Genomic DNA, 15,455 nt, shown 5'->3' on the forward strand with positions numbered 1-15,455 from the left:
AGGAAGTGAGTGTTGATATTTTTTTAGCGTGGCAGGGCGAGGGATCTCTCCGCACCGCAGCCCCCCGCCAGGACTCGGTTACCTCTGCTGACAGATTAGATCATCTGCAACAGCCGCGAGGAGGAGAGAGTAGCGAGGAAAGAGCAATTAGGTTTAGGGAAGCACCACGTCGGAGCAGGCTGGCGTGTCACAACTTGGCCATACGTTGACCTTTTGTACTTCTCTTGCGTCGCAGATGAGGCGTGCGCTGTTGAGTGCGTTGACCTGTTAAGACATGACCTCTTAGCTGCCCCCTTACAAACCACGCCGCTGCCGCCGACTCCTCCCGAGACACGTCAAGAATTCTCCCTGGGCTGCACTCAGACAAAACCTGGGAGAGCCCAGCAGATGACTCATCCACCCTTTTTTTTTTTTTGTTTCGACTTTGAATGGCCGGGTTTCATTGAGAGTTGCATGATTCAGGATTCTCCCCTTAAGAAATTAAGATAAATGGATAGTTTTGGGTCAAATGTATCATTCGCAAAACAACCCAAACATTAAGTTGTTTTGTAAAAAAATAAAATAAAAATCCAATTGCACCCAAAAATCTTTTTTTTCTATTTAGTTTTTGTATAAATCAACCCAAATTTGGGTCAAGAACGGACCACCACAACTTTTTAAGTTGTTTAACCCAAACTGTTGAGTAAAAATAAATTAATAACCCACAAGGCCACCCAATCATTTTTGGTTGTTAATCATTTGACCCAACCTTTTTAGTTTAATTAACTCTTTGACTGCCAAAAACGTTAAATGACGTTTAGTAAAAACCTACGGAGGGCCGCCAAGGACGTTAAAAGACGTTCTAACAATTTATTTTTTATTTTTTTGGGAAACGGGTGGAGGAAAGCCTTGACCAGCTGTGGTGAAAGTTTCAAGCAGATCTAGTTAGCCTAATGACTATTTTTGGCCCCTAGATGGCAGCAATGACTCTCTTTTGACAAGATTGGGTAGGCGTCAGTAGAAGACGTGAGGCGGAGCTAGAGGGGACAATGGCTGGGGAAGGGAAGAGAACATGGCGACCGGTTGCAAGCAGCTCACGCTTGAGCAGTTTTTTTCAAAGACGAAAAGCATCGACCAACGCTAAAGAGCACATTGATGACGACGCTGATCATCATCGATGATGATGATGGTGACTTCGAGGTTGGAAGCGTTGACCCGGCAGTAGAAGACGTGAGGCGGAGCTAGATGGCTGAGGAAGCGAACAATGGCGACCGGTTGCAAGCAGCTCACACTTGGGAATTTTTTTCAAAGACGAAAGGCATGATGAAAGTTCAATCTTTCATTTGGTAGTATGTGTGTTTACATAGTCCAAACACAACATTTTCTGTGGACCTTGAAAGATCAGTCAAAATGCTTAAATCGGCTGGCACTGGTGACATCCCGTTTCTGAAAACGTCTGGCAGTCAAAGAGTTAAATAACCCAATTTAATTGGGTCAAAATTGAACCAACCCAACTTTTTGGGGTTAATTGCATAACCTGATTGAAGTGGGTAAAAAATTAACCGGTTTATTAAAATAATAACCCATTTTTTGCACAATACACTTTTATAGACATATAGGGCACATAACACACTTTGGAAGAGAGGAATGATGATGACATGTCAAATCGGGAAAATTACCGAATGAACAATACTGAGCTCTCAATAATAAAAAATAGTAATAATAATAATAACCCATAAAGAAGCCCAATGCTTGGGTTGTTTGGCGGGTTATTTATTTCGCCCATCATTTTTGGGTTAACCCCAGACATGCCTACCCAGTGCGAAGGTTACGTCCATTCATATCAATCAAATAAACAGCGTCAGAAATATATGTATTTTGTATCCAGCATTTAAATATACAGTAAGTACAGGCTCTCAAGCACAGTTAGTATTTTAAACAGCAACTGCAAAGACGTTTTAATCAATTATAAGCCAAAAGAAAATGAAGAAATATAAAAGTTGCGATGAATAGAGAAAAACAGGGCTGATACAAGTAGGCTGCCTGGAGTTCCTCTTCAATATGACACTTCAAACAATTAGCAGCTGGTTTGACACAGCGCAGACCTCCTCCAAGGTCAAAATGTTACCAAAAGTGTCATCAAAAATCGCCGCGTGCCTGTGTTTGTGATGGTGAAATTTGGATTTGAAGTGGTGAAGGTTCTATTTTGTTCTTTAAGCCATCCCTATACACAATATTTTATGATCAAAACTGCCATTTTTTTTTTCAGATTCCTTTACTGTGGTGTGTCTTACTCAATAGAGAACAGACCTCCACCAAGGTTTAACCTGTAACAAAAGTGATTTATGCTTGTTCGTCCATATGTTGGCTGGACAGTTCCTGTTTTGCAAAAGATGACATAAGATGATGGGAATGTGCCGTTCTGAAAACAGAAATGAAGAATAGTTTGTGACATTTTATAAGTACTTTTTTTTTTTTGCGTTGGCAAAATACTTTCTGTTTCATTGAGAATGACGTAAGAGATTATTAAGGAATGTGATGGAAGATTTCGTGTGGTTACATTGCGACTCAAATGTCAAAAAGAAACCTTTTCAAGCATTACAGGATGAGTTCTACTTGGACACATGTTTGACTCCCCCACAAATTCGGGTGGAAATCATATAGTTTTTGCATATGGTGATCAAAACAAGACCTCTCACCCCCATTGTGGCCTTAAATGCAGTTTGCATGTACAGAAAAAAGAATCGACATAAATAACTGCAGTGTTCTCTTACTGGCCTTCACCTGCAGTCAAGTTTTTGCTTTTTTGTCCTAACATTTCCCTCAAGCCTGACTTTGCTCGATGCTAACCTATACATGGATGAGACCTACGGGGTGAAAACGCTTTTGCAGAAGGGTCCCGTCTACTATTACTCGCCGTTTTGGAAGATACCATCTTGTTTAATCAATCTGGATTCTTTCCTCCGCGTGGGTATCGGTGACACCTGGCTGTAACGTGGACTGCGAGGGAGACGTGCATCCACGGGCGTGTTGCGACTCGCGTGTAGGCGGGTGGGGGTTGAGTGCGGGGGGTTGGGGGAGCGCGCGGGTGGGGGTATGCGAGGGTGGGTGGTAGTTTCTGACAGACAAGACAGGAAGCAAAAGATGATTTTGTGTAATTTTAGCAAGAAGCAGTCTGTCGCTGATTGGGATCGGACTTTTAGCACCTCACAAGCACCCCCCCGAATCCCCCCCACCACCACCCCCCACCTTGTCTCTCCCTCACACGTATCTCCTGAATCTGAGCGCGTCAAATCGGACCCAGATGTGAAGTGGCTTGTGACCCTGACTACAAATTGGCAAGGGCAGACCGTCACCTCGAACCCCCCCCCCCCTTTTCCCCGCAACCATGCACTCCACCCCCTACCCCATCCGCTTGAGTTATCTGGGTGGGGTCAGCAGTGCAAAGAGGGGGTCTTGGTCTCACTTGTGCACGGGTCATTACTAAAGAGAGAAGATGCTAGTAGAGGAAACCTTTTTTTTTTTTTTATGGACCACATGGGACTTTTCTCGAGGGTGGGGGTGAGGGGGGCCCTCTTGATGCTCATTTATGGCTGTGGGGCCTGGACGAGCCACCACTTATCTATAAGATCCAGTCAGGGAAGAGTTGATTGCCTATGATAGCGATGGGAAATGCCTTCCTCTGCCTCCTCCCTTCTTCCGTATTCTCTCACTTTTCTTAAGCCGTCCCCACCTTTTCTCTTCCTACTTTTCCTCCCTCTTCCCTCCTTCCTCACCCCCCCCCCCCCTCTCTCTCTCTCTCTCTCGCTCACCCTGCTGTGAGGAGTAGTTGGTTCCTTGCTGTACTTGATTGGTGCGAGTCTATATAGGAGGAGAGACGCTCTAACTGGGCTCAGAGTCTGCGGGTGCCCTCTTGCCACACGCTCCCCCCCGTCCCCCACAGGACTACCTACTTTTTTTTCCCTCCACATTTTATTTTGGGGCTCTTTTACCGAGAGGATTTACTTCATTGTGACAGCATGACGGAGCCTAAGGGGAAAGATAAAAAAGGGAGAAAGAAGGGTGGTAAGAAAGGGCAAAAAGAGAAGGAGGGCGATCCCACTCAAGGTAAGAAGAAATTGAAGGTGCACGATGATTTGCATGGGGGTGCGAGGGAGGCGAATCCAAAGGAAGTTTGTGTTCGCTCTCAGCTTGTCAAAGCTTGCAGCCAGGTTGTCACATGGATGTGTCTCCTAATGTGGGCAGCGTGTAGAGACACATCTGGTTTGGCGGCAAGCGAGAATTGTTGAATGCTGTGATTATGTACTCGGCTTACAAAAATGCGAAATAATGAAAAAAGTTAATTTGTAGTATAAAATCTGATTGGCGCCGATTCCCATTAAAGGGATGCCATCTTGTTGTCTGGTTGACATTTTCACTCGGGAAGTATTTGTGGAACACTTTTGGACAAGGTTAATAATTTATCAGCATCTTCAGTGTTTTTTTTCGGATGTCAGTGATGAGTCACCGTACATAAGCGTGTCTTTATTTTTTGCTTCCACGTCAGAGTATCACCGGAGAAGCCAGTGTAGCAAATGTGCTTGCTCACTGCTGGTTGCATGCAAGCTGCAGCATGTCACTGTAGATTGACCTCAGGTCACGGGGAAGCCCATCCCCTCTTTCACTCCTTGCTTTCAATTGGGACTTCTTTGGCTTTATCCTTTTCAAAACGTGATCTTTTATTTATTTATTTATTTATTTATTGTATGTTACAAAATCAGTTTTGAGATCAGATAGGGATCTAGAAAGCCTGGAGTGCTTATGGAATATTTTGTGGGGAGCATCTTCATTCAGCAACCAGCACTGCAGCAGATCTAATCCAAATGACATCCTTATGACATAGTACGTAACATAACATAGTTTGCATGTTCTAGTGCAGTATTGGCCAAACTTCAAGCCAAGGCACTCACTTCAATAAAAAAAACCTGACGGCAGGCCACCAAATAAAAATGGCCCATGCCATGGATGGCAACAGGTGGATACAGGTTTACTCTACCTTCTGCTTTCTATGGAAGCACATTTAATTGTTGTGCCTGTCAATACACGTTGCTAGCATGTATGGATGATCATAAAATAGCAGTAATTAATCAAATGAAAGTTAATAATTTCCCGCAGCAGCCCTGATGATCTGTCACAGCAGCCTGGTTGGGATCACCGTTCCATTCCACTTTGATTGGCTCTATATTGGAATATGACATTCAATCTATGGAAATCACGTTACAATGTTTATCTTCACATTCCGCACGGCATCGACTTGAATTGAGGCTGCGAATTGTGAGATGAAAAGATTGCGAGTCTCTTAACGCTCTGTAATAAGTAAGTTGCCTCCTTGTAATTATTCATGACGAAGCGTCACGCTGCCGAGAGCAATAAAACACGTTCAAGAGAGGTGATGAATGGCACCTATTTGTAAAAAAGAAAAAAAAAGAAAGACGAAGAAAATGACAGTATGTTTTTTTTTTTAGGCAAAACTGGCAATCCTGATATAAAGTTATGATGCTAAAAAAAAAAAATGCTATGAAAACTACAGATCACCTCCATCCAATGCAGTAGTGCTTTGGGATATAAATTTAAATCGTTTGGTGACCATGGTTGTATCCCAAATCATGCTTCCCCATTGAAATAAATGGGATTACTCTTAATCCGTCCCAGCCACTCGGGGAAAAAAAAAATCCAAATTTGTTAAATAAAAATAAAATAATGGTCTATTATGTTGAACTTTTTTTTAAAAGTATACTGTAGTAACATAATTAAGTAGAATGTAAATAACTAAAATCCGTGCATCATGATTAATTAATTGTGATTGTGCACTGTGGGCCTCGGCGACCTGGGGGCAATTTAACACAACTGTACGGATATACATGGAAATAAGAAAAATGGCTGTTCAATCAAGTTGAGTGTAAATATTTTCTATAAAAAATGAAAATAAAAATCTCCCCTTGCCTTCATAACATGCTGCCTTGTTTGTAATCAACGGCGCATGGTCCGGCATGCGCGTGCATGTGCACACGTCCTTGTGTGTCTCTGAAGTGTCAAATGTAATTGTATGTAATCTGACCAATGAGTGGCTTGTCAGTCAGGAATATGACTCATTCTTCAACTTCCCTCTTGTACATTTTTTAAAGGATGTGATTTTCCCAGCAGGTGTTTGAGTGCACTATGTTACAAGGTAGGCGTCAGCTACCAAGGCCACACTGAAAAGAAATGGGTTAGTAAATAATAATCAATTATGTTAATAGTAGTAAAGGGTGATGTCATATTAAAATTACAGGGCTCTAGACTAACTTTCTTTACCAGGAGCATGCACAGTGGGCCCTATTCTAATTTTTTTAGGGGTGCAAGTGTAAACACACACTATAAATTAACTAATTAAGGAAAATAAATATCCATCACACTACTTTTCAGTATATTACTGATAAATGGGCTGAAGTGGGAAAAATGGGAAAAAGAAGTATGGCAACAACAAAAATGATTCAAGAATAGCAATTATTATTAGTCAGGTAATATCTTTAAATAGGTTTCAGATTAGTAATATAAAAAAAATAATTGAATAAATAAATTGATCAATTAATAATTATAATAATATTTGCTAAAAATGTTTATGGCACCCAACAAAAGCGACTTAAGTTCATTCTGTTTACATCTACACATTTCTTCATGTTTTTATATTAATAATTTGCAGTTAATCTCGTCAAATTTAGATTTTTGTCTTTAAGTATAACGACCCTTATCAGTTCCTTTTTTCTTGATTTTTAGACCTTTATTCTTTATAAAAGTACACATTTTTCCTCTGAATATCACATCTTTATTCTGATATACAGTTGCTACCAGGTATCGATATTAGGCCGATACCTGGCTTTATTTCATTGGTACACATGGCTTTATTTCATTGGTACACATGATGGCAGCCGATACTTGTGCCCATTTTACAATCAGGAACTAGAAGAATATAAATTTGACATTTATTTCATGCAATTTTAAGAATAAAATGCTATATTAGGATATATAAGTCTTTCTTTAAAATGATCCGTCATTGTTTTTTTTTTGGGGGAAAAATTCTGTTTTAAAAGTAATAGTAGTATCAGTACTTGGTATCGGAATCAGTGGCTACTCAATAGTTGAGTACTTATACTGGTATCGGTTTAAAAAAAAGTGGTATCAAACATCGCTGGCTATAACTATGCTCTGAAAATCATTACTTTTTACATTTATTTATTTTTATGTGTAGTATTTAGCAGGGAGGCCATAAGAGAGGTTGAGCATGATTTAGGGCATTTTGCCACAGCAATGTAACATGCGGATTTTCTTTCAAACTGGAATATGTGTGTGTGTGTGTGCGCGCGCGTGTGTAGCGACTGAAATGCGACACTCTCATGAGAATGCTAACAAAGCTGCCAAAACGTTAAGTTCTTCTTGAAGTAGAAAAGAGACCCGAGGGGGCGTAAAACTGGGCAACTTTGTTCTCATTCTTCCGTTGAATTGCAGGCCACGGGCGCTTCATCAACTTCGACATCAATGCGTTGAAAAGACAGACGTTTGTCAGCTTGCGGAACGCCTCCCGTGAAGTCTGACCGGCCTAAATAAATATGCATCTACCGCCGTTGTAATTGTAATGACCATCCATCTTGTGTCAAGACCAAACACACGTTTGCATCCGGTGCGGTAGCTCTTTGTGTGCTGCTAATAATCGGTTAAGGAAGTGAAGAGCCTCCTTCATTGTGTGCCAGATCTTTCTTATCATGTTCAAACACCTACCTGGCATTTGATTTTACAGCTTAAAAGGAAGCTGCTGCACTTAGTCAAAAACATAATGTAGTAGTGATCAGAAAAGATGGAGACACCTCAAACAGTTGGGCAACGCGCGTGCTGGTGTGGCCGTGCCAAAAAAACAACACCTTACAAAACACCTTAATGCATGCTGAGTGGAAACTGTTTATTTTGTAGAAGCAAAGCGCTCAAAACATCCCTACACACAAAGCATAACTAAGTCTCAACTTTTTAAATGGACCTACTAGTCACAACATGAGGTACAACTGAGCTCCAATATAACCACAATTGAATTGAAACTAGCATGAGAGGTTATAAAATACTAAAAACACAAACGTATAATTCCCAACTCATATCATTTGTGATGATATCATCATTGGCTGCAGGTGATCATGCTAATTTGCCGCACTCAGTCGTCGACATGCGTCCGTGATTTCTTTATTATTGTAATCCCTTGCATACTATGTTGAGCAAAACAAGAAAGTGGCCGGATGAATATGTGCAATATTAATTCACATCTAATTTGGGACGTATGGTGTTCCACAGGCTTCAATTCTGAGGCTCCTGTGTTTTTTTTCATTCTATCTGATTAAATTAAACTGTTATTGAAATTGGCTTCATAACTTTAGAACGTTACACATTTTATTGCTGTATTGAGCACCATCGTTCCTACCAAGGCGAAGGATTAGGTCCCCTTTCTGGTCTTCAATTGTTGGCCAATATCAGGAGAATAATCCTCCTCCTTCAGCTTTTTTTTTTTTTTTGGGTATCGCTTTTTATGGCACAATTGGTGCATTCAACTTAGCTGTGTTCCAAAATAGTGCGTGCACTTCCTGAGTACAAGTACATTAGCATGAACTGCAACACAAAGCGGGCCTTGCTGTCAGTCCAAAACATCCTTGCCACTTTAATAGGCCACTTTCATTTAAATAATTTATGGGAAATGGAAAATCTAATTTTATCGTAATTGCACATGTCATTACAGAGCAACAAAATATATTTTAGTTTCAACCCATCCGAGGAACATGAAAAGACAAAACTTTGAACCCCATGGCAGAAAAAGGGCGTTCAAAAGCAGGATGCATGGCTGACATATTCTGAGACGCTTATTGAGCTATATTGAGCTGAACCGAACCGTATTTCTCGCGAGAATCTACACTACAGTCATGGCCGAATTCCAGTTCAACTTTACAGTACGACGACAGCCACGCTCAACGGGATTAGCACCATACAAAGTAGATGAATGGGCAAAAAGGAGGGATTAGTGATAATGATCGTCTGAAAGATTGTGTCATATCTTTGCAGGAACCTGTTATCAGAAAAATCTACAAGAATGCACTGTAATTGAGAGAAAATTGACATATTTCAGCGGTTGCACATTGTTGCTGTTAACAAGCATATGCACATTCTTTCATTTCCATGTCAGTGTTGTATTAAGTAGTATAATTTTCGACGGAAGCATTACATGGTCATTGGTAGGATACTCAATTCTGAAAGTATTCGAAAGCCGTACGTGTTCCACATTCGTCGACTAAGAACAAAATGGTATGTGTGTGTATGTTGTGGTATGTGATGCTTGTTTTGCTTGAAAGAAGTCCAGTTGATACATAGCATGGTACTACAAATTCTACTGCAAAAAGTTAGCATTGAAGAAAGCACGATCAGACACGAAACACACAGACTGGCTAGCTTAAGCAGCTAGCTACAGCCAAGTACTGTATATACTTATTCATCGGCGCACACGTCACTCACAAGGCTAGGTCCTGCCTTTTAAACGACACACATTCATCATCACGGATACTACGGTGTAGGATGTGAGAATGGCAACACCAAGTGGACAAAAATACCACTGCACCTCACATGTACGTTCTGCATCATTGCAACATAAGTTATTATCCAATTAATCAATATAATCATTGATAGGATACTCAGTTATAAAACTATTCTAAAGCGGTAGCCCTACTTGTTCAACATTCATCTAGTAAGTACAATATAATGTTTTTTTTGTGGTAGCACACAATCAGGCACGAAACACACAGACTGGCTAGCTTGAGTGGCTAACTAGGGCAAACTACTGTATACTCTTATTCAACGGCGCACATGTCACTCACCAGGATCGGCCTTAAAAACATAATGAAACAAATATTTTAAAGCTGCCCTACTTGTTACACATTCATATAAGTACAGTCGTATGATTTTGAGGTATACGATGCTTGTTTTGCATGAAAATAGTCTCAAATTCTGCTAAAATAAGTTAGCATTGGCGAAAGCACTGTGATAATGACAAATTAACAGTCAGCGGGAGAAAGAAACCATGTGGTGTTATTGTAAAAAAAAAAATAAAACTAGCATTATCGCTAAGTCTTTGAGTCATATCGAAACGATGCACTGGCTAATTATCTGGTGAAAGCGGTTTCCTTGCTTGTGGTTGAGAAATGATCTTTTAGAACAGATGTTACAGAACACTGACTGGTCCAGTCGGAACACCATCGGTCCAATGCAAAGATCATTTCTCGAGGCTGTCTCATCCAGCGATTTGTCTCTGGACAGCGTCTAGTGAAGTGACATAACACTGGAATAATCTCGGATGCATTGTCCAGAAAAAGGGGGGGGTCACAAACGCATGCCTCAGATTCCTCCCCTAAGCTCCTGGAAGTCAACGAGAAATGTTGACTCAATCGTATGAGCAATTGCTAATTCACCAAGCGACTCACAGTCGCTGACTTTTCCACTTTTTTTTTTTTTGCCCTCGAGCGTGAGCCGGCGACATGCCACACGGGTCCCGGCTCTCCGTTTTTTTGCCTTTTATCGTCCACGTCCGCAGCTGCCCCTCCACTTCAAAAGCAGACAATCAGGCGCTTGCAAAGGCAGCGGGTTTATCGTAGCCGCCTGACACTTTTTCCACAGGTGTCACACCAAAAACGAGACAAGCGTTTGAGAAATCACATCCCGGACTTTATGTGAGCGCGGTTGACTTGCTCTGTACTTCATGTGTGTCCAGCAAACATCTCCTGGATGATGGTTTGCTCATCAGGCGACCCGCAGAGGAGCATCCACTGTATATCACGCTGTGCGTGCGCTGCCAGAGGGTTCACGGATGTCACGTCGCGTAGATGAAAGAGCTTTGAAGATAGACGTGAATATGAATCTCCACGGAGAACTGTCAAACATCTGCGTCGAGAGGGTAGAGCGAAGCCACGGCGCCCTGCGTCTTCATTACGCCGAGCGGTCCTTCTTACACATCTGGCTTACCGATAAGCATTTCTGTAACTCTTCCAGCCAAAGAGAAAACTTGTTTAATTTACTTGGCAAGGACAGACCTGCGTCGAGGCAAAGTACTAAACATTTTTTTTTTTTTTTTTTTATGGCGCAACTTCATTCCTGCCGTTCTCTCTGCCGATGACAGGATGACAATCTTTCCTCAGGCACCGCGCGGGGCCAAGTCTGGTAGAGTGAAGCGCGTACGGCGCCGACGCTGTTTACACTGTCTATTCCGTAAAGGCGGCTAAGATATCGGATCAAGTGGGTGGAATTGTCACATTTGGAGACCGGAGTTCAATTCAAAGTTTTCCTGCCAAGCTACACTCACAAGTAAAGACCGCTTGATGAAAATGTGCGATGAAGTTTCTTGTCAAACATGGCGCATGTTTGAGTATTCATGAATGCAGGTTATTTTTCTACATCATATCCCATGAAGCCTATTACAGCTGCCAAAGTGCAAAAAATATGTTTTAACTGGAAACATCTGGACTTTGAGAGTTGATAAGCCCAGAGCACCTGACACTTCATGTTCAGCCCGTGTGTGCACCGTGTTCCTAAATCTTCTGAAAATGTACATTTAAAAGGGGACGTCAACACAAAAATTATTTGTTAATGACGTCATCAGGTTAAGGTAACAACCAATCACAGCTCAAAAACAAACTCAGAAAACAGGTGATCCGTCCCTTGACTGGTTTACATGAGACCTGAGCAACTGTGATGTCATTTTCAGTCGACAGCAAGTGACAAAATGGCTGCCCTCTGAGATGGATATAAAGGTGGATTTTGTTGCATATTCCACAAACGCAATATTAATTAGGATACCATGTTTAGACTAGTGGAGCTGCATATTTTTGGGGTTGACTTTCCATTTAATAACATATTCATCATAATTATATTAGCATGTATAATAGTAGGGACTTTGCACTCTGTCTTTACATAGAGATTTGTCCAGCAAATTATCCGGCGTCACGATAAATCTGTCATCCAATGAGCGCTGAGTATGTGATGTACTGCTGTCCACTAACGTAGATTCTTAACTAATTTGCTCCCAAAAACATATAAATACCTTCTAGTTTAAATATTACCAGTTTCCCAAAGAAGTCTTTATATGTTTTTTTATGCAAGACCATACAGAAGGCTTTGATGCAGCCTCTGAACTGAAGAGAATGGTTGAAACAATGATAGTTATTAAAAGAAAACGGCCAGCAGGTGGCAGCAGAGTATAAGAGATCAGCCAGAAAAGGTTTTTCCCCTGATATGGGAAAAATTATGAAACTTAGCTATATTCTAATGCTAATTAGTGCAAAACTGATATAGATAGAAAATGACTTTTTTCCTGATAAAAGAAAATACTCTAATCTTTCTTTTGATAGGTTCCATGTTTTTATAGCAATAGAACACAATATTCTGTGGGCCTTGCAAAATCAGTCAAAATCCAGTAAAACAGCCGGGAGCGAAGGTGATTGCTTCAGTGAAAATGGCTGAAAGGTTAAGGTCAGGGATTACGGTGATCTCTCATAGTAGCTAAAGCTTCGTTTTTTTTCTGAGTGTGTAATGGTGCCTTGTCTTGCATGATAATCATTTTTACTGCTGAAGCCACGGGTCAGAGGTCATTTTGACACCTTCAGGCGTCCTAAATTTGCCTTCTGTTTCACTTCCCATCATTATAGTCGAAAACATAAATCTGCCACCCCTTTGGGCAAGTTGCAGCCTTTTTGGAAAATGGTGGCAATGACCAACCAACCATTAAGAACGCCAGCATTCAAAGAAATATTGCATTTTTTTTGTTGATGAAAATGTTTGCAAATTAATCTTTGTGGATTTCTGAGCTTGCTGTACATGTTTTGCCTCGTGAGCATAAATTGGGATTGGCTGAAATACTGTACATCTTTTTGCATGACTGTAAGCCGAGGGGATCTTACATCTAGAGGTTCTTTTTTGGGACTCCAGAGACAGCAGCAGCTTTAAATACCTGCTTGCTGCTGGTCAGTGACTTTTGTTATTCTCTTAATACCGTGCGTTTTCCTGACAGAAACTCAGACAGACAGACAGACGGTCTTTATCAGACCAAATGAGCATTTTATCAGTATGATTATTTTCTCGAAATGTTTTCATAACATTGAACTGTTCAATAATATGGAACAAATATTTCGCTACGACGTCCAGAAGGAGCTCACTTAAATCTTGAATTCATGACATGAGATCCTCCACGTATCAATTTCTTTGTGATATGAAGTCCAACAAAGACTCATCTGCCTTATTCCAGCGCCCGATTTTCCCAAGTGCCATAAATACCAAGCGGCTCACATGCAAAAACATAAATAGATGTCGTTGATCTAAAAATACTCTGCATCATTGATCTGCGTCTGAGCTATTTTGAATTTGACTTTTTTGTCATCACCCGAGCTCTGTGAAAATCAGATCGAACTCTACATCCCAAACTTTGTGCAGTCATTTGGAATAGGCATGCGTCCTGTAATGACAATTATTGACATAAAGATAGCTTTTAGTCGTGTGAATTCATGTTTCCACCAGATATGTATTTAGTACCTGAAGTGTGAATAAGTCAAACATGCGCAAGTCATACATAAGTCTCAAGTCTTAAACTTCAAGTTTCAATGAAGTTCCAATACTGTGGCAAAATTAAGCAGGGCAAGTTGAGTCAAGTTGCTACTTGGGTTACGAAAGTCATAAATCAAGTCATTTGGTCTTGCTGAGTCACAATATTGCACACAAGCCACTTTGTACTAAGTATCTGTACAAATCCATTCATATACAGTGTGTATATATATATATATATATATATATATATATATATATATATATATATATTGTGACAATACAATTTCATATGCATAAGTTAACATTGCCCCAATTTCATCATTCGTCACACACACAAAAAGCAGCATCATTGAGGCTTTTCCTGTCCTCGTGGTTACGACAACTTAAGCAGGTCACGAGAAGTAGGACAATTTCTACAGAAAGAGGACATGGGTGGGCGCTAGAAGAATAACTTGTTATAAATGCATCACAACTGCAATTTTTTTGGTACTTTTCTATCCTTAATGGGCTTGCAAAACAGCTGGAATTGGAAGCATTACTCAGCGAAGCATTCACATGATATGGTGAATGGGAGAAAGTTTTTGTGTGTAAAGCAAGAGGAGGGGGGCATCTTGGCCATCCCCTGATTGACCCTCATTCACCCCGACTCCATTTCCCCACCCTGAGTGAGTCTTCCCCTAAACATGTTTGCAGCTGTCAGCTGGCAAGTGTTTGTGTGGCTGTGTGTTCTTCATGTACTATATGAATGTGTGTGTGCGTCTCAAAGATCATTTTTCGTAATCCAGTCCATGACATTAATAGAAATGACACAATATTTGGAGTCACACACACACACACGAGAAGCATCCGAAAAGCTTATGTACACAGTCAGCGTTAATTCTACAGTGGCAATTGATTATGGATGTTTGCTGTAATATCTGTTTGAATATCTGATAACAGGTAATTGCAGAGCAAATGATGGAAATTGCACCTGTTTGTTGGTCTGACGTCAACTTGATGATGCCTCTGGTGACAACATCTGCTGGTCACATGAGAGACTTGTTAGCTCAGTCCACTGAGAGACAATTGGCTCCATACTGCATCGATGTCCTCAAACACACAACGAAGCATCAATTGTGCAAACGAAACTTTTTTTTTTTCTTCAGGATTCTCAATAACTTTTCTCTTTTTCTTTCTAGCTTCGGCTCCAAAGTTAAAACCAATGAAGAATCCATCCATAGTGGACAAGGGAAGCAAGCTCACAGTCAAGTGCGAGGCCACGGGGTACCCTCTGCCGACCTACCGATGGTTCAAAGATGGCAACGAACTGAAGAAAAGCAAAAAAATTCGAATCAAGAACAGCCAGTGAGTACACGCAAGAGACTAACCTTACACTAGGGGCGGCATGGCTCAGTGATAGAGTTGTTATCTCCCATCCGTGAGGTTGTGGGTTCAATCCTCGCCCCCTGGTGGCCATGGGAAAGTGTCCTTTGCTTTGGGCACCATATGGTGTAGTTAAAAGCGTTATGTAAAAAGCAGTCCTTTGTTTTTTTAAGTTTAAATTAAGTTTTACCAGTAGTGTGCAAGTGAATATTTCAAAAAACATGTTTTAAAAATGATTCACATGTGCTTTTATAGAAAAGAAAAAAGGATTAAACAAGTAAATCGATTATCTGTTTATTTCTGAAAATGTGGTTTTATTGTTGAATTAGCTTTGCAAAAAGCATCATTCCTTTGCATTGCGGAGAACAAAAGCACCAAAAACCAAAGCCCAGAACAGCATAAGTCAATGTACAGTATTCTGATTAATATTGTGTTTGTGAAATATGAGGTAAGCAGCAAAATCCACCTGTTTTGAGCCACCTCAG

General features: G+C 40.8%; 1 protein-coding gene across 5 annotated transcripts in view; it reads left to right on the plus strand.

The window, feature by feature from the left end:
- nrg2a (neuregulin 2a) overlaps nucleotides 1-15,455 on the plus strand; it is an 89,616-nt gene that overhangs the window by 30,780 nt on the left and 43,381 nt on the right. For 4 of the 5 annotated variants that reach the window (XM_077547470.1, XM_077547471.1, XM_077547469.1 and 1 more), the window contains one exon: nucleotides 14,787-14,952. In XM_077547470.1, the coding sequence (XP_077403596.1) occupies nucleotides 14,787-14,952 (166 nt within the window). Of the gene's footprint in view, nucleotides 1-3,871; nucleotides 4,087-14,786; nucleotides 14,953-15,455 lie in introns of those variants that run through there. The other variant, XM_077547473.1, reaches the window with a different exon arrangement.

This window comes from Vanacampus margaritifer, chromosome 16 (assembly GCF_051991255.1).
Source record: "Vanacampus margaritifer isolate UIUO_Vmar chromosome 16, RoL_Vmar_1.0, whole genome shotgun sequence".
NCBI lineage: Eukaryota > Metazoa > Chordata > Actinopteri > Syngnathiformes > Syngnathidae > Vanacampus > Vanacampus margaritifer.